The 26,049-nt window shown below is 39.6% G+C and overlaps 1 protein-coding gene across 2 annotated transcripts; it reads right to left on the bottom strand.

Annotated features, from left to right (window-relative positions):
- LOC137261047 (uncharacterized) lies at window positions 1-25,708 on the bottom strand. Of its 2 annotated transcripts, XM_067798708.1 has the most exons (6): window positions 25,645-25,708; window positions 19,781-20,115; window positions 6,257-6,410; window positions 2,930-4,030; window positions 2,163-2,353; window positions 1-1,690 (listed from the first exon to the last, which is right to left on the bottom strand). In XM_067798708.1, exons 2-6 carry the CDS (start codon window positions 19,919-19,921, stop codon window positions 1,328-1,330), a joined length of 1,950 nt encoding a protein of 649 aa, XP_067654809.1. In that variant the 5' UTR covers window positions 19,922-20,115; window positions 25,645-25,708; the 3' UTR covers window positions 1-1,327. The 2 variants fall into 2 exon arrangements, with proteins under 2 accessions (XP_067654809.1, XP_067654810.1); XM_067798709.1 differs by lacking the exons at window positions 6,257-6,410; window positions 19,781-20,115; window positions 25,645-25,708 and adding an exon at window positions 4,703-4,712.
- Between the last annotated feature and the right edge of the window lie 341 nt (window positions 25,709-26,049).

The following is a 26,049-nucleotide window of genomic DNA, read 5'->3' as shown; positions in this document are numbered from 1 at the left end:
TTTTTCAGCATTCGAAATGTCACAGTTTGTCTTTTCTAAGTCAAAGGTAATAAATGTTTACTGGATGTTGATTCAAAATTTGCATATAAAGTAGTAATGTACACAAGGCATTAAACCAACTTCCTTTTTAATGGACTACCCTTGATATTCCTGTACCAAATGCCAGGGTCATTCTAAAGGAAATGTGAGACAAATAAAGCGAGCACACATACAGGATAACAACTTGTATGGCTGGTCATTTTCCCTGACACATTTCCCAGACAATTATCACCTGTTTATTTACAACTCGATATGTTGACAAACTGTTCCAGTATAAATTCACAGGGTTTGAAAGCAATTAAACTGGCCTGTATCTCCATGGAGAAAGTTCTTGAGAACAAGATATCATCCGATTGCCAAATCAACATGAACACATAGCAATCTGTTGACAAAATCTTGAAGTAACGTCCATCACAATCATCTCACAATTTTATGCTGAAGGTGCTTCTTGCACAAAAATGAGGAATCCAGTGTTAACACCATCAATGCTTTTCCCAAGTAGCCATGTTGTTGATATTCTGCCACATAGAACCAGGATTTGGAAACATGATGGGTGCACATGATGCCTAACCACAAAGTGCCTTGGTCAAGGGTAGGTGTAACATGTTAGGCATCAGGTTCCCTTCACCTTCCTTTTGGATGTCTTAGTCCTTAAGCGTATTTCTTAAAAAGGAACACATTGTGTTTGGAGGGGCACTTTCATTATCATGACCGTCCCACAAAAAGTCTCCCTTGGCTCAAACATGTCTGCTGACCTCAACCTGGGGAACCTAACAGCTTAGCATTGAAATATGTATGTCCCATGTCTTAAGTGAATGTCAATGTCTGGAGGAAACATTCCTCTAAAACTGAAGAGTATCCACAGTTCACCTGAACAGCTCTTTTGCTCTCAAACTTAGGAGCTTTTGTTGGGCAATGTTGGAGGAATCTCCTCTGCCTCAAGCTGAAGCCTCACTGGTCAGTCAGTGATCATGATCTTTAAGGAAGCCATGCTATACATTCTGGTTTCCAGTCTGGATCTAAGTGTTGTAATATTTGCCTCTTAAACTGATACAATCTCTGCAGGGTTTTGGTATTTAACCAATACGGTGACATCCATCACAGAATCTGAGATAGCACTCAAAGCGATGTTGGAATAGCTTGAATCACACTTCCAACAGCTGCCTATTGGGTCAATCCCTTGTCTACCACTGAGAGTGAGATGATATCCGTCTTGACCTCACACCAAAACACAAGAGTCATCAATTTTTTTTATTTTAAACACTTAGTCACAGGCTTCAGAATCACCTCAGTGCTCGTCTTCATGTGTCGGCGAATTTGATTGGCTGATGGACTCTGAGAACAACTTAGGCTTCGGTTTAATTCGGTCTTCAGGGCGAGTAAGCATCCACAACAGATCCTTGTACTGACTTGGCCAGGAGTATTTCAGGGTCCTCTGTAGCCATGATGGAAGATACTGTTCATCAGAGCTCTTGAACAGCACTGGGACGAATCTGGTGTTCCTGGCATGGTCTTTGTACTCTTTAAGCATCAGTGAGTAGATGTACCGAGTGTGGAGCTGGCTCTCAGGCATCATCCCATTCTTGCACTGTTCCTGTGCCTCAATCTCTGACTTGTATTTAGCAGACGGACACACGAGGATGAAGTCAGACTGAAAAAAAGATAAAGATGAATCCAAATTGAAGAGTTAATGTGGCTGTTGCTGTTGAAATCCTCACAATGGAAATATTCTAGACAAGATTGACTTGATAATATCACCAACCCTCTGGGAACAATGGCAGGCTATCAACCAAATCTGAGTGACTCAGTAAGTTGGGTTTTATACAGCTTTTAGAAATATTCTAGCAACATCACATAAATAAGCTACATACATTGTAGCCATCATGGAATCAAACCCAAGCCTTTGGAGTGAAAAGTGAAAAGCTTTAACCAATTGACTACCCCACTGCCCAAATTATTCAAAGAAAAAATACTTTCAGATAGTCACTTGCTCAAAAACTGACACAATCATTTATGAAAAATATAAGCACTATGTATTTTTTGTTGAACATCAACAATCCTGTAGTGTGTTTACAAATGCAACTGCATTTTCACAAATCAACAACAATTTAAGTTTTGCTGACCTCATTAAACTTCTGGTGGTACCAGTTGACCTTGTCATGCTGGTTTGGAAGTGTTGAGATGTAGCGGCTGTTTATGTCCACGCAGACCGAGAACCCGTTCTTCACCATGCAGTTGCACAAAGACAGAACATGGCACAGGTGCGTCTTGTTGTCGTTGGAGTACGTGACAAAAACCTTGATATGACGGAAGGCTGGAAGGAAACAGGGAGTCACAGTGATGATATGACAGTGTAGCTCACACTGCACTTTGAATATCGAATATCAGGAAAGGATGTACTTTGAATAAAGAATTCATATTGGGAAAGGATGTACTTTGAATAAGCAATACATATTTGGTGAGTGAGTGTGTGAGTTTAGTTTCTCACCGCACTTAGCAATATTCCAGGTATATGATGGCGGTCTGTAAATAATCAAGTCTGGATCAGACAATCCAGTGATCAACAGCATGAACATTGATCTGTGCAAATGGGAACAGATGACATGTGTCCAACAAATCAGAGAGTCTGACCAACCATTCCCTTTAGTTGCCCCTTGTAACAAGCATAGTCGCCTTTTGTGACAAGCATGGGTTGCCGAAATAGTATTCTACCCTGGACCTTCACAGGTAGCATATCTGAAAGGGATGTACTTAAATAAGGAATATATATCTATAGGGGATGTGCTTGAATAAGGGACAGACCAACCAACAAAACGAAAAACAACCAACCAACCGAAAAACAACCAGTCAACCTACCAACCTAAAGTCTAATGGCTCAGCATGTAATTACCTTTCCTGAACTCGGCTGGCTTCATATCTACTGGCATGGAGGTGGACTTGGTGAGAGTGTTAGACTGGTTCATCTGCAGGTTAGTGACCACAGTCCCTGAGGTGGGAGTCTTCACACGAGGAAACGTCTTTGGCGTTTCTCTTACACCATTCTTAGTCCGCGATTGCATTTTCTTCATATCTGTGAAGTACTGATTATCTTGACCACTACAGCTTGGAGCATCCATCTTCTCTTCTTTGAACTGTCGAGGCCTTCCCATCCGTTCATCTTCCACCTTCTGATCAGCAACAATCTTCTTGTATTCCTGATTTGGCTGGTAGCAAAGCGGTATTTTAGCCAGCTGCTGCAGCTTGGAAATGGGTGGCGAGGACACCTTCCGCACACCAGCATCATGCATCATCTGATGATTGTTCATGTTGACGACGGTATCTTTGATAATGTAAGGTCTGTTGGAGGAGGACATAGGCAGTTTCGGGACAATATCCTGCCCATAATACTCTGGTCGCCCATGTCTTTCTCCCACGCGTTTGTATGCAATGTAGTCGTCATTATGCCCGGAAGTTTCTACTTCCTCCTCCCGAGCTACATCTATAGCAGTTGGCTGCCCCATGGACTGTGAATGAGTGAAAGATGAAAGTTGGTTATCGCCCCTCATGATGGTCTGCGGCAGAGGAGCAGGATCCTCCGGACGATGATTGTCGTCTTCCATGTCGATATCATCAACGGATATCATGTCCCCTGGTCCTTGAGGATCATCATGGACCATCATGCTCTCCTGACAGCCATTGTGCTGGGGTGGGTTATATTCACCACTGAAGTATGGATGACCCTGCACACCCCGTTGCATCGGGTAGGATATGCTTCCGTTCTGACTAGGGTAGCCATTACAAAGGTGGGGTCGTGGCTCCAGGATGGAGTTGTGTCTGCAGGGTGGTGATGGATGGACGTAGCAGGCACTAGTGGGGCAATATGGCATGGAGTTCACCATTGTTGGGTATGGATACACGTAAGATGCACAGTTAGATGGCCAGCTGAATTCGTCAGGGGTGCGAAGAGGCTGTCGAATTGAATTCTTTTCATTTTTATATGTTTCTTCAGCTTCTGAAAGACAAAATATGAAGATGTAATCATTGGATTCATCATGGGATTGTGTCAACCTGTTTTTATTCTTGCTCTCAAAATATGTCTAAATTGGATGAGATGGCTTTGAGCAGCCACTTCTGAAAAAAAGTCAATAATTGTCGTAATTACCTCATATTAATCATCACTACATGCCTGTTCCCAAACCTCCCCTTCAGTAAACCTACCACAACCACCTTCAAATCAGCACAACACAAACCACTGCCTCAGAAGACACATCCTGTCATCATGCCCAGAAACCCTGCCACAACCACCTTCAACCCCAGCTTCTGCCCTGCATGTGACTGTTCAACACCTCCCCTGCATGTGACTGTTCAGCACCTACCCTGCATGTGACTGTTCAGCACCTCCCCTGCATGTGACTGTTAAGCACCTACCTTGCATGTGACTGTTCAGCATCAACCAAGCATGTGACTGTTCAGCATCAACCAAGCATGTGACTTAAGCACCTACCCTGCATGTGACTGTTCAGCACCTACCCTGCATGTGACTGTTCAGCATCAACCAAGCATGTGACTTAAGCACCTACCCTGCATGTGACTGTTTAGCTTCAACCAAGCATGTGACTGTTCAGCATCTACCCTGCATGTGACTGTTCAGCACCCACCTTGCATGTGACTGTTCAGCATCTACCCTGCATGTGATTGTTCAGCATCAACAAAGCATGTGACTTAAGCACCTACCCTGCATGTGACTGTTTAGCTTCAACCAACCATGTGACTGTACAGCATCTACCCTGCATGTGACTGTTCAGCACCTACCTTGCATGTGACTGTTCAGGATCTACCCTGCATGTGACTGTTCAGCACCTACCCTGCACATGACTGTTAATCATCTACCCTGCATGTGACTGTTCAGCACCAACCCTGCACATGACTGTTAAGCACCTACCCTGCACATGACTGTTAAGCACCTACCTTGCATGTGACTGTTAAGCATCTACCCTGCATGTGACTGTTCAGCACCTACCCTGCACCTGACTGTTAATCATCTACCCTGCATGTGACTGTTCAGCACCTACCCTGCATGTGACTGTTCAGCATCAACCAAGCATGTGACTTAAGCACCTACCCTGCATGTGACTGTTTAGCTTCAACCAAGCATGTGACTGTACAGCATCTACCCTGCATGTGACTGTTCTGCATCTACCCTGCATGTGACTGTTCAGCACCTACCCTGCACATGACTGTTAAGCATCTACCCTGCATGTGACTGTTCAGCACCAACCCTGCACATGACTGTTAAGCATCTACCCTGCATGTGACTGTTCAGCACCAACCCTGCACATGACTGTTAAGCATCTACCCTGCATGTGACTGTTCAGCACCTACCCTGCACATGACAGTTAAGCATCTACTCAGCATGTGACTGTTCAGCACCTACCCTGCACATGACTGTTCTGCATCTACCCTGCATGTGACTGTTCAGCACCTACCCTGCACATGACTGTTAAGCACCTACCCTGCACATGACTGTTAAGCATCTACCCTGCATGTGACTGTTCAGCACCAACCCTGCACATGACTGTTCAGCATCTACCCTGCACATGACTGTTAATCATCTACCCTGCATGTGACTGTTCAGCACCTACCCTGCATGTGACTGTTTAGCTTCAACCAAGCATGTGACTGTACAGCATCTACCCTGCATGTGACTGTTCTGCATCTACCCTGCATGTGACTGTTCAGCACCTACCCTGCACATGACTGTTAAGCATCTACCCTGCATGTGACTGTTCAGCACCAACCCTGCACATGACTGTTAATCATCTACCCTGCATGTGACTGTTCAGCACCTACCCTGCATGTGACTGTTCAGCACCTACCCTGCACATGACAGTTAAGCATCTACCCAGCATGTGACTGTTCTGCATCTACCCTGCATGTGACTGTTCAGCACCTACCCTGCATGTGACTGTTCAGCACCTACCCTGCATGTGACTGTTCAGCACCTACCCTGCACATGACTGTTAAGCATCTACCCTGCATGTGACTGTTCAGCACCAACCCTGCACATGACTGCTAAGCATCTACCCTGCACATGACTGTTAAGCATCAACCATGCATGTGACTGTTCACCACCTACCCTGCATGTGACTGTTCAGCACCTACCCTGCATGTGACTGTTCAGCACCAACCAAGCATGTGACTTAAGTATCTACCCTGCATGTGACTGTTCAGCACCTACCCTGCATGTGATTGTTCAGCACCATCAGGGCATCAGGTCTTGAAATCTCCTCCAGTGCTGCCTTAAACTTTTGGATCGTGGCTGTGTCCTTCTTCACATACTCTCCCAGCAGCAACAGCGTGCATGGCTTGTCTCCACGGCGAGACTCCAGGAACTGAAACAAATATTATAGCTGGTTTATATTCACCAGTGAATTCATTACTTACTGGTATCTAGCATGCCGAAGAGTGTGTTGGATTATGGGTCCTTCATTTGACTATTCATACCCATACAGTTTTAATTACTCTCAAAATTGCGTGTTGGGACCGGAATACAGAAAAGACAGGTGCCTGATTATACAATATATTAACAGCATGATACGGCTGTTGATGGGAGGACAAAACTTTTATGCTGGTTTGGACAGTATGCTGGATTAGACACGTGCTGACGTGTCACTATACCTGTACGTTACCTCTGATGAGGATGACGAGTGATGTCAGGATAGTATTTGAGCCTCTGGGACTACTGGGACTGTATTGTTATTGTGATTGCAACGCAATAATATCTCAAATTACTGCAATAGCACTGACACAGTTTAAATTTGATATTTATCAATGTAACAGAAATGAATTTCTGACAGTGTTGAAGTTCACCATATATTTCCCTGCCACAACTCCATCCAAAGGGAAGTACCCGGTAACTCTAATATGAAGTTGTCATAACAGGGGTTCAAAACATTTTTCAAAAGCGACTTGCCAGAGGGCAAGTGACTTCAAGAAAGCAACTTGTCCTGACTAATTTTCCACTTGCCCTGATTTTATTACACAATGTTTGATGTTAATGTTTACCGGACTATTTATCGAAGAGTGATAAAGAACGATAGCTCTAAATTACTATTATTGCGAAATGTAATAGCTACATTATGAGCAGATATGGAGTGAAATCCAAGTTTATATGCAGTCTGAAACCACAAGTGGAAATTATCTAGTAGTCAAAAGACAAGTAAGATACCATTATTTCATTGCCGAAAATGAAAACTGACTTGTCCTGGGCATCGGGCGATGGGATTTTTTAACCCCTGCATAATCACTGCTTATCATCAACAGATGGCATATTCTAATTCAGCCATAACAGTTCAAAGTAATGTGTTGTTCATAACTTACAACATATCTGTCAAATCCCATCATCATTTTGAAATTCCCAACAAACTTAAATCATATCAGAAACAATAACAATACACTGGTCACAGGCAAACTGCAGAGCAAAGAGGGTTGCGCAACAGAGAGAAAATGACCAGTCTTCTTATATGCAACCGAAGCAATGGCTGGCAATGTACTTCCCTCACTTTGGTTTGAAAAATATTTTTCATGCCAAAATAAAATATTGCCACCCTCAAGGGTACACCCCCATTCCTTCACTGGGTTGTGCTCTCTCACTGAAAACAATTACTCACACCACTCATGGTATATCGGATCATCCTTCGCCTCCATTCCCCCTACCAGCCTCCGGTTCAACAGAGTGAAGGACAAAGAATGAGCAGAAATTAATAAGAAATACCATATTGCCTAATCTTACCATGAAGCTTTTGGAGTTTATTTTTCTTATCTGTCATCGTTATTATTAAAATTTTCATAAACAAAAAAACTTCTGGTGTAGTGGTACCCTGCAAATATTCGATATGGTGGACAGATGATTCAACATGTAAATTTACATTTAACTCCCCTGTTCCTTCACTCCATTGAACCACAAGCTGATGAGCAAATGGCCACCGCCCTGTACCTCAATAAACAATCTAGCAGTAATAGACACTCAAATGTTTTGTAGCACGAAAGTTTTTTTAAGGTTATGCTATTCATTGTTATTTAACATCTGCTAACCTTTGGCACACCACAAAGTATACTTGCAAACTCAGAGAATGAATGAACAGAAAGGAGCCAGATATTTCAGCAATAGCACAGCAGGGGGCACCAGAAATGGGCTTCACACATTGTACCCATGAAGAGAATCAAACCTGGATCTTCAGTTTTTGTGGTGAAGTGGACAGACATAATCCCCTATTTCACTATCAGAGAGAAATTCCACAAAATTGCTTTGGGAAAAGCAGGGGCCATGGGCCATTTTGCACATTAGAATGAACAATGGCCCATTAAAATTTGAATGTTTACTATTGATACAAGGGCAGTGGCCCATGCAAAAATCAGGAAATGGCTAATAATCCTGAAAATGGAATATTTTTAAAGTTCTCTTTCCCAATCCCTGAAGTTCTAATGTCTCTAAACATACAAAAAGTATAAATTAGAAAAACAAAATATGAGTCTCTATAAAAGACCTATGTTTGCTAAATGAGTTTCGTGCAGTGGTTTTGAAGGAGAATTGGATAAAGTACACCCCCTGCTGTATGGGACGAACAAGATGCATTATAATCAAACTCAGCTAAGTGCAAACATCTGTAACAGCGACAAAATTAAGAAATTGGATGAACAAGGTATGAGATGCACACCTTTAGAGTCCCAATGAAATACACATAGAACAAACAGCAAAAATTGGCAAAATAGATTAAGTACAAAATCAAACTCTAAAAATGCACACCTTCAGAGTCCCTATAAAACACATGTGCTATCTAAATGAATTCTATTAAGTAGCTTTTGTGGAAAAGTGGCTAATGTGGATATCTCCCATTTAACACTATATTCAGAGAGAAATTCAACAAAATATATTTGAGTTCAAACGGCATTAGAATTGAAAAAATACATAAAATACAAAATCAAACATGTGATGCACACCTTTAGAGCACGTGTTTTCTAAATGAATTCCATTAAGTTGTTCTTCAGGAGTATACTAACCAAGCACCATCCTCCCCCCGCCACCCCACCCCACCCCACCCCACCCCAACCCTTCGTCTCTAATAAACTATCATCATAGAGAAATTCATCAAAATGTACCTAAGTTCAAATGAAGAAAAAGAAAAATACAAAAACAACATATGATACATTCCCTGTTTTGTATGGATGGATGGACGAATAGATGGACAGACAGACAGATGAACACGGAGTGAAACCCTATAATCCTATAAGGCCACATATGGGCATACAAATAGATTAGTACATGCACTCATTGGAGGAATAAACGAACCAAAATGGTGGTTTCACTGCAGATACTTTATCTCGAGTCCCAGACTTCAGAGTGAAGTGTTAAATTTGGAAATTTTCAATTAACCTTTCGAACAATCACACCTGAATCCTGATAGTGGACATGCAGTGAAATTGTTCCAATCCAGAAGGAAGGAAACAGTAACTTCATTGCCTTACACCATTTACTACACTTTCACAATATATTGCAATACACACTGCAAAATGGCAACAAATATCACAACATATTGCAATACAAAGATATTGGCTATACATAATCATAGTTGACATCTACAAATTCTCCCCCATACGTGTATTACATGTATGTTCCTTCATTTGAAGGGATTGGCCTCCCTTACCTGCGTAACAGAAAGTTATAGCAGAGGAGGATTATCATATTTTCTCTACTAACACCATCCAAATCATACATTTTCAAACAGTAGGCTACTGTAGCACTTGTTTACATAAGGCTTGAGATTAAAATATGAATAGACACTAATGTTTATACAGCAAAACTATTCAAATAATGAAAGATACATCATCCATTTTGTGAAAAAAAAGAATATATGTAGCAGTTCTGTATATTCACTGCACTGGAATTGACAAGATGAAGTTGAATAAAGCTGAATGACATCTCACAACCAAAAGCAGAATGTGTGACCTTATTAAACCTAAGTACGAATTAAGTATACCCTTGTTCATAAAACAGATCAAAACAAAAGTCAAAGCAATACATCAAATTCAGTGTGTCTTTGATCAGCTAGGTAAATTTCAAGTAAATTCAACATCCAAACAACTTACTTCATCAACATCTTCATAGAAAAGTTCATCCTCATTGAACTGAAGGTCAAAGAACTCATCTAAAACATCCATATTTTGTTTGTTGGAGAGACTACAAACACCACCGACCACCTCAAAGCAGAAATGACTTCTGCATCCCCAAGTGGACAAGTACTGCCCTTCCCACAAGTCATCCAAACCAGTATGTCACCGCTCCATACAAAGCAAACACTCTTAGCTTAAAGAACAGCAAAAAATCAAAGGATAAGAAAATATCATAAATCAATTACAAGAGCAATTAGATTAACTATAGCCCTCTTCAACTAAATAACTCCCCCAAGCTAACTGTATCATTCAGTGATGGAGGTGTTATCTCCCCTTGGGCTGAACTCTCCACTAAGAAGGTGAAAATTTACCCTTGGGGAAGAGGTCATAAGATCCATTCGAGTGTGACCATCACTATATACCTGCAGGGCGTATCTTGAGTTGTTTTAATTAACAGCTTATCAATTATATGTGCAATGGTACAGAGACATGGGCAGTTTTTGTCTGAGGATTAGAAAATATACTCAAACGTGTAGACACATATCCTAGAAAATCTGTCTTTGATGAACTTATTTACAAGATTACATATATCTGGATGACTACAAACTTGAAAAAACATAGGTCTGACCTCTACCTGCTGAGTAATTGTATGTAAACTGTAATACTGGGTCAGTTAGAAAGTTCACCTGGTGACTAGCTAGTCTGTCTAGTGTTTCTGACAGACGTGACACGTGTCAACCATGGTTCAAACACAGTTACATCATTCATGCCGACAGTTATCTTGTACAACACCAATTTCAATCTGGGAAAATGTTTCAGACATGTTCAAGAATTCATTCAATTTTTGGGAGCATCCCAGGAAATAGAAGATCCCAAACGTAAGTCATAAGTGAACATGATAAAACTAAAAATAATTATGTTAATGTATTGATAAAATTCATTGGGAATTGTGATGTTTTGGACTTCATTGATTTACTACTCTTCAAGCGGAAGACACAACAGACCACCTGGTATGACAGAGTGAGTGAGTATAGTTTTATGCCGCTTTCAGCAATATTCCAGCAAATAAGACAGCAGAGGACACCAGATATGGCCTCTACACACTGTTCCCATGTGGGGAATTGAGTTAGGCTTTTATGCGACTTTTAGCCACATTCCAGTTTTATGCCAATTTTAGCAATATTGCTGCAATAACACAGCAGAGGGCACCAGAAATGTGGGCAATCAGGTTTAGCTTGCATGTGACTTTTAGCCACATTCCAGCAATATCATGGTGGCAGACACCCAAAAATAGGCTGTACCCTTTCTCAGAAATCAAACTGAATGAGTTTTCAGTGTGACAAACAAACACTTTAAACTGCACCACCTTACATAACCAACTGAGATCAATCACTTATATATAAATATTCAAAATTTATCTTTGAGCAAATGCTCCAAAATGGAGCAGCATATTTCACATTTATGCATGAATTATCTTAATGAAAATGTAACACTTAATGAAAATTTAATACATAATGAAAATTCGCTTTCCATCTTCAGCAACTCAATAAAAAGATGTTTGCTAAGCTTTATCAAAACTTTATCATTGACCCAGCATTCATATCCATAATCATCAATATGACTTCATCATTAACGGTGATTTAGATTATTAAACTAAAGATACAAACGTTAATGATGGTGTTGACGTATGTGTTCTTAAGTCAGCATATGAAGAGTCAGTATTCAGACATTTGGTTTTCTACCTAGAAGATCTGAGCATGCAAGAGAAATCAAGTCGTACATAGGTGCCCTTAATATTTCTAAAATAGCAGAGGACAGTAATTGCAGAATTTCAGTTTGAAATTTAATTTTACACATAAATGTTTAAAAACTTAAATTATGAATGTCCAAAATCTTTAGATAGAAAATGGAGACACACAAAGAAAAAATACAAAATTAGGTTATGCCGCAAACTTGGTCTGTAATGAACACTGTCCAGCTTGACCACATCAAGTGAAAACTAAATGCATTGCATGATCATGTCACAACTGGTTGGGTCTGTTATTGTGAAGGGGTGCGTCTTTGTCGCGTGATGGTTAACATATCCAAACAGCCGAGACAAGGTCGTTGTTTGACATCTCGTGTCTAGAAATCGTAAGCAATGTGCTAACCTTCTTTAAACAATTAGCTGCAGATGGTTTAATGGGGTGGTTCTCATTTCGCCTACAGTTGCATTTCGCCTACACTTAAATTTGGTGAGAAGTAATTAGTGGCAGTAGCCTACACCCCCATACAACAGTGACTCAATAAGTAGTGTTAATCTGCTAATTTAAAACAACTGACATGTAGAAAGGTGATTTTATAAAGAAACACTGACATTTTGGCTTAATGATCTGTGAGTACAGATATTGCATGTTCCCGACATACCAGCATGGCAAATATTCAACGTGTGGAATATGTTACATCTCAGCCAGGTGGACAACAGGTTTTTCATGCAGGGTATCATTATCGTCTCAATGTTAAACATAAATTAGCAACACATTGGAAATGTGTCTTTGCAGGATGCAATGCCCAAGTAAGTACTGTGGTATCGTCGGTTTCCCGACATGCGCATCCCCCAGTTGAAGAGCCTGAAAAGTTTAATGTCCTCAGCAGACTTAGAAACCGAGTTCAAGGAGATACAACCCCAGTTCAACAAATATATGAAGATGAAGTTGGGGAGTTGAATGTCCAAGCAGCTGCAGCCATTCCAACATTTGTCACCATGAACTCTGCACAATACAGAAAATGAAGGAAGAGAGTGCTGCCATTCTTGCAACAGAAGATGCAGATATACAAGGGTGCTTTTTCCACTACCCCCAAGCAATCCAGAGGCGAACAGCAGAGGAGGGTTTATCCAGAGACTACCAGAACAATCCGAAAGTTCAAGCCCATGTTCGTCGAGTTTGTGCACCCACTCCTACCCATTGATCGAAGGTGCTTGGATTGAGATTATGGACAACGGCCCAGCAACAGAGAGAATCCAGGCTTTTAATGAGTATGTGACAATAACTTGGTTAGACTATGACGCTGTGTTTAAGATACCAATTTGGAATCACCAAATAACCATTTGGAAGGCTTCCATAACAATGCCATTTAGAAAGTGGTCAAATGCAACATATGTCATATTTGGGATTTCACTTTCTTAGTAATATTTTCGGTTGAGTCCCATCCGGGATTCGAACCCGCACCCTCAGAGTCAGGCACCTAATCGCCAGCACACAAAGTCAGCCGCCTAGCCTGCTCAGCCACCGCGACTTCCACAAAAATGAAAGTCGGACAACTGGTAGTCTAGATTGCGTACTTTGTGTACCCCTCTGATAAGTGTAAATTGGCACGGCTCCCACGGCCGAAAGCTATGATTACACGATGCCATTTAGAAAGTGGTCAAATGCAACATATGTCATATTTGGGATTTCACTTTCTTAGCTTTCGGCCGTGGGAGCCGTGCCAATTTACACTTATCAGAGGGGTACACAAAGTACGCAATCTAGACTACCAGTTGTCCGACTTTCATTTTTGTGGAAGTCGCGGTGGCTGAGCAGGCTAGGCGGCTGACTTTGTGTGCTGGCGATTAGGTGCCTGACTCTGAGGGTGCGGGTTCGAATCCCGGATGGGACTCAACCGAAAATAGTACTAGAATTTGTACTTTACTAAGAAAGTGAAATCCCAAATATGACATATGTTGCTTCCATAACAAGTTAAAATTACGTGTAGGAAAACCACATCCTAACATATATGAATTTGTCAACAACATCAAGAAGGTCAAGGAATCCTGGAATATCCCCATTTGCTGTATGCAATGTTTATAAAATTCATCATGCAATAAACTCTGGTCCATAAACGCATATTTTGTTTTCTATTTTAAATCTAGTATTCCTAGTTTGTCTTTACAGTTAACAGTTATTGGACTTGTCCATTTATGTATACAGGGTAATCAGGTGGCAATTTAAGTCTTGTGTTGGCAAAATTGCACTGTAGGCAAAAGGGTACCAATCCGTTTTATGTTTCCTATTCAGGCTTTGATGCAACAAGCTCCCTTGTTTGATGAAGTTAACTCGACCAGCCGTTCGTGCCCTTTGACCTCCCAGGTCATGCATATGTAGAGTAGCTCAGGTCAAGCTGGACAACCTGTAGTATCATTCATCAATTATATGTATTAACATCTGTCCCCAAGAGCTGAATGAGTGAGCGAGTGAGTGAGTTTTGATTCACATCGCTTTTAACAATATTCCAGCAGGTAACACCAGAAATGTACTTTGCACATTGTACCAGTATGGGAAATCAAAACTGGGCCTTTGGCATGATGAGTGCACAATTTAACCACCACTTTTACCTCACTGCCCCCCAAAAAGAACTGATTATGTCAAGGCATGATGCACTACATAGTAGGTCTTTTTGCCTGTTAGCACATCCTGTTTCCATCTTGTTAAGTTAGATCAATGGATAAGCTGGTACAGACCCAACTCTTTACAGATTACTGTGATTCGGCTGGAATATTGCAACACACAAACAAACAAAGAGATCAGTAACATTGTTCAAGGCCAAAGATTGGAGTAGAGTGTCCTGAACAGGATACAAATGTATTACTATAGTATAATAGTCAACATCTTCAGGTACATGATCATGTACAGCCACCAAGCCAGACAGTTACGCCCAGGGCATGACAGTGCATTTCTATTTAAACAGTGAATGACAAAAATTCCTAAGATATCTCTTAGGATGTGATACGGCCTGTCTGTATTTGGACCCTGGGTAATCCTTTGAAAGAGGCTGGATACTGTGATTTACCATATGTCACAGGATGTGACAGTAGAAGCATGTATTCATGTTACTCAGTCAGAGATGCCAACCCTAAACTGTTGCAAATAGTAGTTTTAATATTCAAAATTAGTAGTTTGACCATACAAATAGCAGTCAACTAAATAAACAAAATCATAATGGATTCTGAGAATAAATGGATGATATTATGGTCAAGCAGTTAAATTATTTCCGCCGGAACTCAATGAGTCAAATTGCAAAGGTATTGAAATCAGCTTCGCTAAAATTACGTTTGTTACTTGCAGTCATTCCAGTTCAAACATGTCATTAATTTTGAACAATGGAAGGTACTTGAAGTCCAAAATTTATTTCATCATTGAAAATATATGTTTTTGTCTATACATCCAAATTTTAATGCATTTCATTCAGATTTCATAGGATTCCTAGTGGAATTGTATTGGTGTAGTTTGAAGTTAAAATTCGTAGCGACTACAATAAAATCGTAGAGGTTGGCATCTCTGTTCAGTTATTCCCATTTATCTTGCTTCTAATCCTTCTTCATGATATTTTGGCCAAACAAGCATTTATCCTGAGGTAAACCTGGGCAAGAGTTATCTCTCCTTATCAAATGAGGGATGAGTGCAAAGAAAGGGACAGCCAGGTGTGCAAGGAAGGAAGGAGACGGCACAGCACAGGTTAATGAATAAATAATGGTCGCCACTTGTACACGTGTTTCTCGATCACTTTCTTAATTAATTATGTTGTTTTTTTAAAGGTCACATGCCACAGAAAAATCAAACCATAGAGAATCTTACTTTCTTGTGACTCGCCATACTTCTAAAATGCCCATCAAACAGATCATCTTTCTGTACACACAATGAGCCCTCAACTTATCAGCAAATGAACCAGCCAATCGGAAGCCATGGTTATGCTTGAGTGCACATCTACCCGCTATGACTGGGTTCGGTCTCCCGAGGACTTCGTTTCAAGGGAAGTAAGCCCAAATACAAAATATTGTACTTTTGAATCGCAGTTGTACGTATATTTTTGTTTATTTGTTTTTCTACAAGCAGAAATGTATATTATATGTCATGAATAAGTGATAATTGTGTTGATTTTTTGGTTGCATGTGACCTGTAAGGAGTATTAACCAATTCCTGTTTTCATGAAACATCTGCAAAACCGTCATCAATGCTTGAATTTAAACATAGGTCGAAACAATTAAACGACAAAAAGGCCACTCCCTGAGCAAATCTATAGACTTGACTTCCTGTTTTACAGCTGTAATACACTGTTCATCATATGGTAAAATTTGTGTTTATAATCCTCATCATAACATCTTGAGTGACACATGGCAGTGTATTCACAGGTAACTGACCACACACGCTGCTACGGGAGTAATTACTAAGTGACAGTCAGTTGTTAATGGGGTTGTCAGAGTCAGAACATGGTATTGTGGGATTAATGAGACGATTAATTACGTTCATTCAAATTTGTTACCAACAAATAAAGCTGATTGTCAGATAAAAAGAGGTCGGATTAATAAGACTTAACTATATATGCATCAGAAGTCAAAAAGTACCACTGTGTGAGGACATTTTAACAGAAGATTTGTAATTCAGTTGTTTCTGAAACTTGCACTTAATAACTTAATTAACTTTTAATTTAATATTTTAGTTAGATGTTCAGTAATTAACTCAATTTTCACAAAGATGTTTCGTATGTACCAGCTCCATGTCTTAGTTTCTGTCAATCAGCTCAGGAGAGCATCCACCATCACAAGAATTAGCCACGTTCCTAGGCTACAATGGTACGATCATTTTGGGTTGTGGGTGATGGATATTTCACCATGGTGTTTTCAAGTTAAGTGTTACAGTTTTAGCTTGTGAGGAGTTTGTCAACTCAATCAACTCCACACACAGCATTCCTCAATCCTCATACAGACCATAGCACTATCAACATGTCCACCCACACAGATGATAACAGCAGTCCAGTTTCACTTATATCAGGAAACTGGCCATCAACAAAATGATAGTGCAAGTGTCAAGTCAATTGTTAATTGATTGTGAAAAATATAATGTCAGAGGCATTTTAATATCGTAAATAGATCAGGGTGCCGATCCACAAAGCGTTCGTAATGTTACGACCTGTCGTAACTTTATACGTCATCATCGTAGGCTTACGAATGTCACAGCCCAATGAAGGCTTTGTGGATTGGGGTTCAGAGTGAGTGAGTGAGTTTAGTTTTACACTGCACTCAGCAATATTACAGCTATATGGCAGCTGTCAGTAAATAATCGAGTCTGGACCAGACAATCCAGTGATCAACAACATGAGCATCGATCTGCGCAATTGGGAACCGATGACATATGCCAACCAAGTCAGCAAGCCTTACCACCCGATCCCATTAGTCGCCTCTTACGACAAGCATAGTCGCCTTTTATGTTGGGGCTCAGAGGCATTAAATATTGTAAATAGACATTTTAGCCTTAAGCAAATATTAAGTGAGCATGATCAATCATTTCATTGTAGGATTCAACTACAAAGGAGACTAGTACTTTGACAGAACCACTGACAAAAAAATTACAGCACTTCTATTAGTTAAAAAGTTTAGCATCTAAATAATGCACTTATCTTTGACATAAACTTATGACAAGCAAACATGTCGGTCATAAACTAATGAGGTAAATATGCAAATTAGATAACTCAACTTTGGACATTCACCAATACACTGTGATTGGACAAGCATTGTCGCTACTCTTATTTAAATTTCTAACAGTCTTACTGTGTTCAAGTATTTTATTTACGAAAAATTCCGAGGAACTTTTTTCACGGCACATGAACATACCCATGAGAGTTTGTATATTTGGGTTCACAATCGGAACATATATATACATATGCTCCACATTTTCTGACATCAAGTTTGGTCCATTTATTTCTTAAAAGGAAACAGGAACATTGTGAAATTGACAAAGGCGCTGACAAAATCTACAATCAAGATGGTCAGGATACTTCCTGTTGAGACATGCATGAGATAATGCTGTGTATGTTTTGATAAGTAAGGAATCTGCAACAGTTGTCTATGTCTTGATGTAAGAAATATAACGATTCTAAACACACGTTCTAAAGTTTAGTTTGATGTTTCATTTTTTGTGAATACTGATTAGTCTCCCAACCAGTGTACAAAAAAACCACTTGGCCCTTAGCCCGTGGCTAGTAATAATCTAATCAGGCCAATAAATCTCTGCAGTTACTGGCCCAACTGCTCAGTGAATTTTCATTTGGTCATTTTGTAAATATATCGTTCTCGTGGACTTCTACACTTTTAAAACAAGCAAGATTATGGTCTCACAAAATGTTCATCATATTAGCAGCTTAATGATGAAACGTGTGGCTACATTCAAATTTTAGGACAGTGAATTATGTTGTGGGCTAGTAACTTTCAGGCATTGCTAGTGTAACTGGCTAGCAAATTTGGAAACTATGTTTTGCACATTGTTCCCAACAAAAGCAAGGTCTGTCGATTGACCGATTCAATCAATCACTACAGCACCAGTGGCTGTTGGGATCATCATCACTATTTGTCATCTGTCATACACATCAAGAAACAAATATGTTCAATACAGCCATGAAAGCTTATTATGAGTGTCAAGTCTTTAAATATTCTGATTATATAAACACAAAACATTGGTATAGTTAATACCCAGAGGGACACTTCAGTTTACCTGAATGAACAGTCTTTTGTGATCTCAATGCATACTCTTCAGTTCCAGTGTTGGTACATACCAATAATGTTCTATACATGCACAGAACCATAACCTAAATTCATGCAACATATGTCATATTTGGGATTACACTTTCTTAGTAAAGTACAAATTCTAGTACTATTTTGGTTGAGGCCCATCCAGGATTCGAACCCGCACCCTAAGAGTCAGGCACCTAGCCCGCTCAGCCACCGCAACTTCCACAAAAATGGAAGATAGTTTAGACTGCGTACTTTGTGTACCCCTCTGATAAGCGTAAACTGGCATGACTCCTACAGCCGAAAGCTATGATTACATAATGCCGTGCCAATTACAATAATCAGATGGGTAACCACTTTCTAAATGGCATTGTGTAATCACCGAAATTTGTGGCTAACCTTGATTTGTGGATCGTGGTAATTATCATGAAGTTCGTAGATTAAGTCTTGTATAAAGGTCACAAAATGATTTTGATGTACATACAATGCCATCTTCCGAATCTCTGCATAACACGCAAATACACTAAAACTATTTGTCCAGCACTCAGATAAACAGCCCAAGATCACTAATGCCACCAATACCAAATTTTATTTTTACAAAATGTCAAACAAAAACAGATACCATCAGCACCAGCCTCCCCACTTCTTGTTGTCTGCTTTCCTAGGTGTCAATACTGACTGCAGTGGGCTGTTGTACATAGTGATATAAAGTAACCAACTACATAATCCACAAAACAAGGTGATGTCACTTTTTATGTGCACACAAAAGGCTGAAGATTGCAAATGGCTTCAGTAAACAAACATCATTCATGAGTGGAATATTAGGCATTTTCACTTTGCTGAATCAGTAAATAAAATGATGAGTGAGTATACAAAATTAAATCCGGCATATTAAATATGATTTCCGCAACACTTCCCTTATATCCATGAATCAAGGTTAGACAAGAGTATCTAAGTTGTGTCTCATGTCTAAAGAGGATATACCTAAAATTCCATTCATTGAACAAAGCCATATTGTATCTTGTATACCAACTGAAAACTGAAAATTACGCAAAATGCAGAGCAACTTACCGCAACGTCTTCTGCATTGTATCCCAGCTGCTCTGCTAAATTTCGCCAGTCTTTGCCAAGCATTACAGTAGGCTCTAATTTTACAGTCAGTTCCTGCCAAGCAGAATATGGCAAACATCGGAAGGGTATTTCTTCCACCATTGTTGCCTTCAAGTTCAAGGTTGACTTCTCAGCGTAACCTTGATCTTCAAACAACCTTGACCGTTGATAAGTTTTGACCTTCAAGTCTTCTAGGTGAAATGAAGGACATGTAACAAATGATGGACAGCATTAACCTGTCAACTCCTGATCACTAGACATGGGAGACTGTGTAGTTCACACCATCTTCAATAAACCTGAAATTGGTAAAAAAAACATTCAAACTTAAAAATCACCTAGTCTCAAAGTACCTGGGACTTGTTCTTCAAAGCAATCGTAGCACACTACGACAGTCCTAACCTCCATACTTTAACATAGACATACAACTGTCATAGCGATACGATTGCTTTATTTATTTATTAAGTGGGGGGGGGGGGATGTAGAGGGTGGTGGCATTTTTCTGTAAGCGTGTAGGCCAGTTTTTTAAATGATTACTTTCTAGTAACCTATTTTCAATAGATGCCTCCAAAATACACATTTAAAACAACTGCAGGGTTTGAGTAAATGTCATATACACATTTACTACCTACAAGGGAGAAAATACTGGGTTCATATTTTTCATACAATGCCCTTGTGCAAAATATCACTTGTTATGTTGATGGGACATCATGAACAACACTGTGACGTCACACTTCTTGAATGAAGTTGTGTCCTTCATGCACCAAAGGTGGTGGCAAGTTTATGTTTGAAAGTAGGTTAGGATTTATTTTCCTCAATTTGACATCTTCAGAAAAAAATCATATTTGTGCCCATATCATACTATGTTTGCAACACTCACTCTTGCTTGGGAAATACCAACATTTAGGCATTCATGTTGTAAACACAGTATGACCAGGGCATTCAAAGTCCTAAAGTGTTAAGTCAGATACATCAAGGTTTTATGAATCTCTCAAGATTTGTGGTTAGTCTTAAGCGGAACACCTAACTCATTCTTAAAAAATTTGTGGTTAATTCAAACCGAGCAATTAAAAGTTGCCAAAAAGCTGTCTGCTTCACTCTCACCTGCCAACAAAACCACAGACAGATTACGTAACTCTGTTGCCAGAGACCCCATAGAAGGAACGATTTTCAGTTAGTTGTATACAAAATGTGTAGGAAGCTTGTCATTTTGCTGATTTCTCGACATCAACAAAGACATGCCGAATTGTGGTGTTGACGTCAATTGCTCCTTGGGGTTGGGTGATGGTGTCACTATGCACAGATTTACACCGGACCTCGTAGTTTGTGCTAAATGGGTTGTTTGTGTGTGCGAAGCGAGCATTGTGGAAGCTTCTGGTATATACTAAATTGGATGGTTTGCCCCCTACCTTGCTTCCAGGATAAAAAGCACTATTGAGATTTGTTTTCATCGAGTTATATAATCAAGACTACTTACTACATATTGCTGACCAATAGGATTTTGCATGACCATAACGATTTCTTCCTCAGCGGCGAGGTTGTGGTGAAAGTGACAATGTTATTTAAGTGATATTATATTGACCTCTGCCTCGCTTCCAAGAGTTATATTGTTATGTTACAAGCAATGTCATGCAAACTCCTATTTTTGAAAGTCGTGAAGTCTGTTAGAATTATTGAGATAATGGTTTGTTTTCATCAAGTTAGAAAATCAAAACTACTTCCTAGAAGTAGTTAAATATGTATTTGAATCATGACCAAATGGATTTTCCATGACACAACTTGTAACAAAATGACTTCTTCCACGGAAGCGAGGTGGGATCAGAGTGAAAATAGAGCATGATAAATTTCTTCACTTGCTAAATTCACTTGGTTCATGAACGTTTACTCACAAGTATGTAGATAGACACTTGTCAAAGTACATCTTTATATTTGGTCTTATAATCCTAATTACTTTATAATCATACTTGTATGCATTTTTAAACTTAACAAAAAGAAGCGATCTTTTGATACTTATAGTGCATGTATAACAGGAATATACTATTTAGACATTTCATACTTTGCCAGTGTGAATCATAATTCGCATACATGCCCTAGTGTATGTTGTCTGCATCATTACACTTCACAACGAAAACAATGCTACAACAACTTAAGAAAAACCAAAATGCAAATATCAAAATTAAAACAAATTAAAATTATTGGAGCAATATTAGCCTACTACCTTGTTAGAGGAATGTATCCATCAATATCCGCAAAAACAAGTGATATATAATTCATCTGCAGATTTCCCAAGTGATACGTCTTTTAACAGTCTAATATACGAAAAAGTGATATATCGTTTCAGGTTTTCACATTGTTGTACAGTCTCACTGGTCACCCAAAATAGCACACCTGGCAACTAACTGCATAATGTCCGTCATTCTTTTAAAAAAGTAATTTAGTTAACCAATAATGAACAAACAATCAATGCACTGGCGGTTAATCTTTTGAAAGAAGACCGTTGTTTTTACACAGGCACAGAGACGACAGAATGCATTCAGTATAGATCAGTAAATGTACATACATAAACACCACCTTTTGACAAATCTGCATTTAAATCCACAAAAAAGTAATTAATCAATCAGCGTGTTATCGGTTAATCCTTTGATTAATCCAGACACAAAGCATGACAAATGCGGATCTTTGTCAGGTAATCTAAGTGGCATTACCACTAATTATGCCTGTTATATATTCATTAACTGAGCACCAAGTGAATAGTGACAAATAATGTGTAGGTTTACACCACCTAACACGGATTACAACCTAGCGACACCAAGTGATTTTGACAGAATCGTCTGTGAAACCAAGGGCTGCAACTCGGAATCTAGGCAAAGCAGGAGACAAAACTCAATGATAGTAGATTGTGAGAACAAATAGCTTTCATTTTTTACAATAGCTATCATGATTTCAGTTTGTACAAAACTGTAAACAAAACAGTTTACACCCTGAAATGTAGATGAATTCTGCATAGGCCCTTATATCTATACCTCATATTACTTCATGAAGTCACGCCACTTTGATTTCTGATTGGTTGAAATTTTGTTCACGGTGGAGAATTGTGCACTGTTGCCAAAAAGGTTGATTTAATGACAGGGTTTCATTTATAACGATGCCAATGAGTGATTTATGCATTTGCACCCCTAGAGTATACGTGATCTTTAAGCGCAAGAGGCATAATAACATCCTGTTAAAATGTGACTTAACATTCAACTCAACTAAACTCACAAACACATCAAAGAAATTCATTTAGACCCGCAATAACCCCAAGATGACCAAAGGATCAAAGGAAATTCATTTCTATGCTGAAACCTGAGACATGCCGACATCTTGGTCACCATGAAGCATGTCCTGATCCAAGAAATCCACTTAGACTGTCTCAAAGTCCCTGAACCCCATTATTTTCAATTCTTCCTAGCCCTTCCTGCAATGCTAAAGTTCTAAATGAAGCAAGGCTAATTGTCCTCTTTCAGGTTCTGAACCTCCCTTTTCACTGCGACTAAGCATTAGTCTACATTTAGACCTTCAGCACCCATGATACAACCAACGGATCCGAGGAATTTCTTTCTATGATGACGACTCAAAGGCTCCACTCAACAAACTTCTGGGCATATACAGTGTTTGCCATGACGCTGAAAACCTGTGTATTCTCAAATATGCAGTGAATTTAGAAGCTACAGGCCCCGTTGTTCACTTTGAGTACATACTGTAATGTGCTGTTGTTTAAAACAACAGTTTAAGGTTTGTATAACCAGGATATCTAGAATTGAAAACTTAAAATACATTTGATAAATATTTAAGGAAAATTTGTAGTCAAGTTAAGAAGGGTCAATGTTCTGGAAAAGTGCACTGACTAAGTAACCTAATTTTCATTGATTCACTTTCCTTGCAATACTATTGCTATCGTCAATATTAAACAACAAGGGTGGAAATAACACGTCCCAGTCCAGTGTTTTTTTCTAGTTGAGCAAGTAAATATATACGTCACACTGTACACGTGTCCAGATGACTTTCTGATGTTAATTTGTGGTGTGTATATAACAACTGATGAAGAAAATCGACCGGTATAGTGGAAAAATTATCAGGGCAAGTGATTTGTGCCACTATACCCAAGTACACAAACAATCCTCTAGTTATTTGAACTTCTTTGAACCTCTGAACAATCACAGTTGATGTCTTGAAAGTTCCAAGCTGAACTTGACTCCCAAAAACATGTCTATGACACCCTCCCATGACACCAGGGAGTCATGATGACTCCTAAATTTTTATGTCCAGGGCAAACAGCGCATATGTTTCTGGTTCCTTGTTCCTGGTTCAGTGTTGTCCGAAATAATGACTAATGAACCATGATAACATATTCAGACTGATCTGGGTTTGCGCATACAATATCAGTGTTAAGAATATCACTGGGATTCATATCAATCATAGTACGAAATGTATGGATGATTGACCAGGGTGGTACCTTTGATCCAGTGATGAAAAGCATGAGCACAGATCCGCACAATTGGGACAAGATGACATACTAACAAGAATAAGTTGAGCACCAACCAATTGCCCTGTACTACCATGTATGAGTTTCTTTGTTGGCCAGTATGTATACTGAGTCAGCAAGCTTGACCCATCTGGCCCCATTTGTCACCCCTTATGACAAGCATGGGTTGCTGATGACCAATTCTAACCTGGATCCAGGCTGAATGAATTGCGTGGTCAAGCTCAAATAATATTATAAATAGAGGTGTCTTTGTAAACTTACACTCAGTATTAGTTATACTGCTATACTGAGTCTAAGAAACACTAGTGTAAGTCAATGGGAAAATATTTAGTTTGGCGTAACACATAATTTCTTAATAGTCTGTAACCCATAATCTCTCATTTGTCCAAAACCTGTGAAGATCTGGGTTAGAATTGGACTACAGAATCTGATGCTTGTCGTAAGAGGCTACTAATGGGATCAGGTGCTTAGGTTCGCTGCCTTGATTGACACATGTCATTGTATCTCTGTCGCAGACATCGATGCTCATGCTGTTGATCACTGGATTGTCTGGTCCAGACTCAATTATTTACAGACAGCCACCATATAGTTGTAATATTGCTGAGCGCTGCATTAAATAACCAAACAATTATTGGACAGTGAAATGTCATTCCAACAAAAATTCGCCACTACCTAGTCCTCCTGACCTGCAATGCTGATGCCCTAAATGAAGCAAGTCTAGAGCTGAATCTCTGGTTTCCTTGGGGCTCCTTTTCAATTTAAATGGCCTTACTTGTTACAATCAAAACTATATAAATTCAGATGCAAAGCGTGAGTCTACCCCAAAGCCTGAGAATCAAGCGAATTGGTGGATCACAAGAGTGAGAGGGTTTATTTTCACGACTCCTATAAACTGCATATACACATTCACCATTGCTTCCGACTTCTCACATCAACAATTATCACGTGAACAACCTGTTGTGTTGACCCCGTTGAAACATGTTAAACTGTTAATGTCCTCGAACAACATTTTCACTAAGTATTAAATTGGTATAATACATAAGAAAACATTTGATAAACATTATCACTTGCATAAGGGGCACATGGACATACAGACACAATCAACAACATTGGCTGATCGTTATTAGTAGAGCAATGATTTATGTGGACCATCTGCTTTTATCGTTACATAAATGTCTTCCTTCACTTAAAGATAGTTTCATTAACATTACATGCTGTTTGCATATCAATGATCCGTATCGATAAGGCTACAATACATAAGTGACATTTAGATTATAGCAAGTTGTTTACAACGAATACCTACCCCATCGTGCCCCAACAAGGAAGTTGTAGACTGACGCCATTTTGTATGCGTTTGAGCGAGCTGTGAGTCGCCTTCGGGGAGAGGCGAGAACAGATATGCCACGAAGGCTGACGGAACATCTGTTGAAGCACAGGGGCTTGTAACGCTGAAAACTGCCATTGACGGCAGTTTTCAGCGTTACAAGCCCCTGTGTGTTGAAGGAGCAATAAAATATTCTGGGGAAAAATAACAATATGAGCTTAGTTCACTCTTTAATATATTTCGCGATATTTGAATCAACATAACACAACGACTTGTAAGAGTTAATCTTCTGCATAAAATTTCTAAATTATCACCCACTAAAGACATTCCAGTAACGAACCCGAGCAAGGGTCCTTGCCATAGCAACAGCGTCGCGCTAACTAC

The sequence above is a fragment of the Haliotis asinina genome, chromosome 14 (assembly GCF_037392515.1).
Source record: "Haliotis asinina isolate JCU_RB_2024 chromosome 14, JCU_Hal_asi_v2, whole genome shotgun sequence".
Lineage (NCBI taxonomy): Eukaryota > Metazoa > Mollusca > Gastropoda > Lepetellida > Haliotidae > Haliotis > Haliotis asinina.
Note: the sequence above shows the minus strand (reverse complement) of the source record. Positions and strands in the feature narration are given on the sequence as shown.

Bases quoted from the DNA above. Each gene is read 5' to 3' on its own strand.
- LOC137261047 (XM_067798708.1), bottom strand. From the start codon at position 19,921: ATGGTGGAAGAAATACCCTTCCGATGTTTGCCATATTCTGCTTGGCAG. The intron at 6,411-19,780 runs GTAAGTTGCTCT...TATTTGTTTCAG, and splicing joins ACAATGCAGAAGACGTTGCG to TTCCTGGAGTCTCGCCGTGG. The intron at 4,031-6,256 runs GTAGGTGCTGAA...TTTGTCTTTCAG, and splicing joins GCTGAACAATCACATGCAGG to AAGCTGAAGAAACATATAAA.